The sequence below is a fragment of the Dreissena polymorpha genome, chromosome 11, assembly GCF_020536995.1.
Source record: "Dreissena polymorpha isolate Duluth1 chromosome 11, UMN_Dpol_1.0, whole genome shotgun sequence".
Classification (NCBI taxonomy): domain Eukaryota; kingdom Metazoa; phylum Mollusca; class Bivalvia; order Myida; family Dreissenidae; genus Dreissena; species Dreissena polymorpha.
This window is the reverse complement of record NC_068365.1, coordinates 62,610,354-62,614,939: the sequence shown is the minus strand read 5'-3', so window position 1 is coordinate 62,614,939 and position 4,586 is coordinate 62,610,354. Positions and strand designations below refer to the sequence as shown.

Below are 4,586 nucleotides of genomic sequence, written 5' to 3'. Positions count from 1 at the left end.
AAGTATGACTTCTGTTTCCGACGGAGCGTGCTTTCATTGACCATTATACCGTATTAACAAGGAGTTTGTGCAACTGTGTCTGTTTTCCTAAAGAATCAAAACATCCACTGGGCGCGCTCGGTACTGGCTAATTACCGACGAATGGCCAGATTGCTCGACACACTATCCTCTGCCAGACAATATTTGACTCGATGGAGCGTGCGCATTCTGTCACGCTCGATTTTACGTAAAGGACCAGCAAATCTCCAGTACGAATGTTTGGCTACCATGTGATGCCACGGAATACTACTTACAAAATAATATATATCTTTGGGTTTGCTCTGTTCGGCGTTAGGTAATTTTGTTGTTCGTTTGTTAAATTCCATATTTATCATTTTGATGTTTGTCAGTTATCATAAAAATATGACATGTTGCTCGCATCAAATATTATTGGATAGGAACATATCTGAGGCTATTAAAGTGTTGACCGTGTGTATGGGCTCAAGATCCCTTTATTTATAAGCCTGGTTTAGTTAATTTTGGACCCAAACGGGCTGGATTGCCATCATGCCATGACTCACACACGCTTAACTATCGGAGATCAATGTGTACACTTTTGCTGAGACTTAATTGCTCGTATACAATAGCCTCTAGATGTACAGAACCAACTACTTTGAACATACTACTGATTCAAATTTAATACTGTAACGTAATAATGACAGATTTGACGGCGGTATCTAAGACAACACTAATTACAATGTATAAGTCGTTTTCTGTGAAAACTGGGCTTAACGCATAAGCATTAAGTGTCCCAGATTAGCCTGTGTAGTCAGCATACGGTACGCTAATATAGCACACCACTTTTCGCCTACACTGGAGTTTCGTGATCGTGATTGAGGATAGTGTATGCTAATCTGGGACGACATTTATCATGCATTAATCCTCGATTTCAAATATCAAGGCGTATATAAAACGGAAAGTACAATACTTGACGGTAAGTGAACTTGTATTATCAGACTCGGTGAGATTTCGAATAAACACAATGTTGCAATACACCTTTTGTAAAATTAAAGCTGATACAACAGAACGCCGCAAAATGACGAGTATGAACCACCCTCAGCTGACTCCGGACCATGGTCAAGGTTACTTATCCAGATTTCATCTCCAGCTGCAACCTTAATCACAGCTGTTATGGCTCCTTGTTCAAAGATTCCAGGATGCGAGTGCGCAATAGCAATCACATTACCATTGTGCATTAGACCGGCGTGAAGTAAATGCGGTATGTCAATACTGTGCAACGTGGACGTGGAGAACAGGTAGTAAACAGCGACCGGTGCTATAAATATGCTGTGAAGCACATGAAACCCACCTCCGTCATTCAGAATTACATGCTCAAAGATGATGTTTTGGTTGACCCCAATTGCGCCTTGTGTTGCTTGTTTAACAGCCGTGAATGCAACGGGAGTTGTAATACTGGGAGTACTGCGTTTTGGAACAACGTTGTCATCTAAAACACATTTAAATATACAATTTAGTATATACCGGTACCTATTAACTATAAAACACCAACGACTGGATGGATTTTCCGTACTTTAAATCGATTTCAGCATCCAATGGCGGGCTTTTAAATGACGATATTAATGTAAACATCATAATGACGTCATTATGGAATTTCACGAACCGAGTGGGTCATTCCATCAATCAACTCCTGCAATAAAACCTACATTCATTCATTTATTGTACATATGTGGCCACCGGCCCAAGTATGCAATCTAAATACATAGCAGCATTTATGTGCACCTGACAAGAGTCACCATACAACCATATACATACCATGTTTCTTAACAATTAGGTCTTAACTTATATTGTATATTCTTTTACCAACATTTACGTTATCATACAATTTGCACTGTTCCAATGACGTTATGAATGTGTAAGAACTAAGAAGTATTTGTTATTTACATTGTAAATTAAAGGCATGTGATAACAAATATGACGTTTTCTTTTTATGATTGCCGTCATAGTTAATCAGACTCGTCCATAAGATTCGCTTACAAACTTAACAAAAGCCGCCTACCCGCAAACAATTCTGAACTATGACAGACCATATGTCAAATTAATTAAAGATTAAACAAAAAAGAAATGCTCGTCATTTTGCCTTAATCTAGACTACCTATTCGAAACGAAATAGTAGGCAGTCTCAAGGCACAAGCAATAATGTACTAGTAACTATCAAAAGGAACGTTACAAACATCGTGTTTGATTTATATACCGTATGCTTTCAAAAAAAGGTCAACAAATTTAAACAATCCGCTATTGTACTAGTCATATAAATATAGAAATAAACTTTACAGAAAATATTAATTGTCATATATAGACATAAACTGACGCCTTTCTTCTAATGCATAATATATAAACATAGCAAAATTTTGAATGGTTGTTACATTCCTTGTTGACATAAGTCTATTAAATACATCTTGACTAACATCATTTAAGTAATGAAACGGAAAATACTTTGTTCTTAATTCTGCATATAATGGACACACCATAACAACATGATACTCATCCTCAACACAGACGTCACACTAAACACAAGTTCTATATTCACGTTCCAAGTTAAAATATCTACCTTTCTCAATCATAAGGTTATGTGAGCATTGCCTAAAGTTTGCGAAGCATTTCCTGAATTTATGTATATCAATAGCATTTATATACTGTTCAGTACCAAATTCACCTTTGTAATTGATGTAATGAATTTACAATTTACTATTTTCAACACACCGTGCTCTCCAATTTACAATACTTTGATTTTTCAGCTCCCTAGCGAAACAATCTTAAAACAGCTCCTCATTTACAACTGCCTGTTCCTCACATACATAACCAAAGCCATTGGAATACAATGAGTTTCTAACATCAGTTACCCAGTTACAATAACCAAAACTATCATAATACATTAACATGTTATATGTAAGGCGTGGGTATCTATCATTTGGCATACACAACAAACTAACCCAGTATGTTATACACCTTTTTGCTGATGATATATACATTTGATATCTCCCCAAATCACCACAGAACACCTCGTACTTTGTAACATTCTCTACATACTAGTATATGATGTCCAATATTTACTATTAATTATTATCTTGCCTTCATCACAACAGCGGCCGTTTTCTTTAAACGCATTGTCATTAAGAATATACACATAATGATTATTATTGAATATACAGTTTTCAGAGCAACAATTGATATAAATCTTTTTATTATATGGTTCGTACCCTGATATATACTTGTACGTTTGTCTTTGCCTCGGTCTGTCCCTGTTTTGTGTTTTTTCCAATCTTTCCCAGGACCTATGCTCGTGTTGCTGGTCCGAGCTTCAATACTGCTAAGGTCCGTGTCTCTCTCTAATGAAAGTATTCTTGCCGCTTGTGAGTACATGATATTCTCGTGTCGTTTTATTGTTCCCGCCTGTTTGTTGTACATGTTTTGTAGTGTTTTGTACAGTTCATGTTGCTCGGTCATTGCCTGCTGTTGTCGTATTATGGTTTTCTCCTGATCTGACAATTTGTCCTGCTGTTGCTTCACGATTGATTCGAGTTTATTAATTCGCTGGACATCTGAACAGAAGGGAACCTTCACAATTTAACATGAAATGGCTATAAATAATTGAAACCGAGGGATTGTCATTGATCATGTTTATGATTAGGCGTACAATAATAAATTACCTAGAATGATAGTCAATCGAATAAACTAAACGTACGTGTCTCCAGTGCTGAAAATAGGCTATTTTCGAAGTTCTTGAATTTTGTGAGCAAATCATCACTTTCAGTAAGTATCCCATTTAAATGAGAAGCACACAGAAATGCTATGAATGTAACGCTCCACATTGTTGGAACTATTCGAAAAGCATATGGCTTTACAGTTTACAGTGCTATGAACCAACTCAGACATACATGTAACCATGAACCATACAATCTTATCATATATCGACGTGGCAGAATAAAGTAATTAGAACGTGGGTTTAAATGTGTGTAAATGGCCTTGCCAAGTATATCACCAAACATTCCGTGCAATTTTTATGTATTGTGAAGTCATTGAGGCAAGTGAACAACTGCCATATATTTTGGTACAGTGCGAAAACACACGATGAAAACAAACACCAATCAATAAAACTGGGCTATTGCACTGGAAAGGTCAATCAAACCATAGCATTGGGGTGGGTAAGGGATTTAACCGATTTAACCCATTTATGCCTAGTGAACTCTCCCATCCTTCCACATTGGATCAATTTATTTTCAAAATTAGGGATGTCTAGTATATTTATTTCTATATTTAGAATATTTCTAATAGAAATTCCTTTAAGCAAACAGCGCAGACCCTGATGAGACGCCTCATCATGCGGCGTCTCATCTGGGTCTACGCTGTTCGCCAAGGCCATTTTTCTAGACGCTAGGCTTAAATGGGTTATTTAAGTTTCTTATATGGTCGTTTTATTTAAACCTTCATGTCTATTGCTGGTGCCATTTGATGAGTATGTTGTGACCAGTATCATTCGCGTTAAACTTTCTAAGGAATTTGCTCAATTTTGGAAACATGCACTTATC

At 36.7% G+C, this 4,586-nt stretch overlaps 1 protein-coding gene across 1 annotated transcript; it reads right to left on the bottom strand.

Moving 5' to 3' along the window:
• Positions 1 to 967: 967 nt before the first annotated feature.
• On the bottom strand, positions 968 to 3,958 carry LOC127851742 (uncharacterized). The gene is made up of 3 exons (XM_052385608.1): positions 3,743 to 3,958; positions 3,258 to 3,599; positions 968 to 1,486 (listed from the first exon to the last, which is right to left on the bottom strand). Exons 1-3 carry the CDS (start codon positions 3,867 to 3,869, stop codon positions 1,047 to 1,049), a joined length of 909 nt encoding a protein of 302 aa, XP_052241568.1. The 5' UTR covers positions 3,870 to 3,958; the 3' UTR covers positions 968 to 1,046.
• Between the last annotated feature and the right edge of the window lie 628 nt (positions 3,959 to 4,586).

Excerpts from the sequence above, each read along its gene's own strand:
- LOC127851742 (XM_052385608.1), bottom strand. The coding sequence starts at position 3,869 with ATGTGGAGCGTTACATTCATAGCATTTCTGTGTGCTTCTCATTTAAAT. Across the intron at positions 3,600-3,742 it reads ATTTTCAGCACTGGAGACAC|ATGTCCAGCGAATTAATAAA; the intron begins GTACGTTTAGTT and ends CCTTCTGTTCAG. Across the intron at positions 1,487-3,257 it reads ACGTACAAGTATATATCAGG|ATGACAACGTTGTTCCAAAA; the intron begins GTACGAACCATA and ends AATGTGTTTTAG.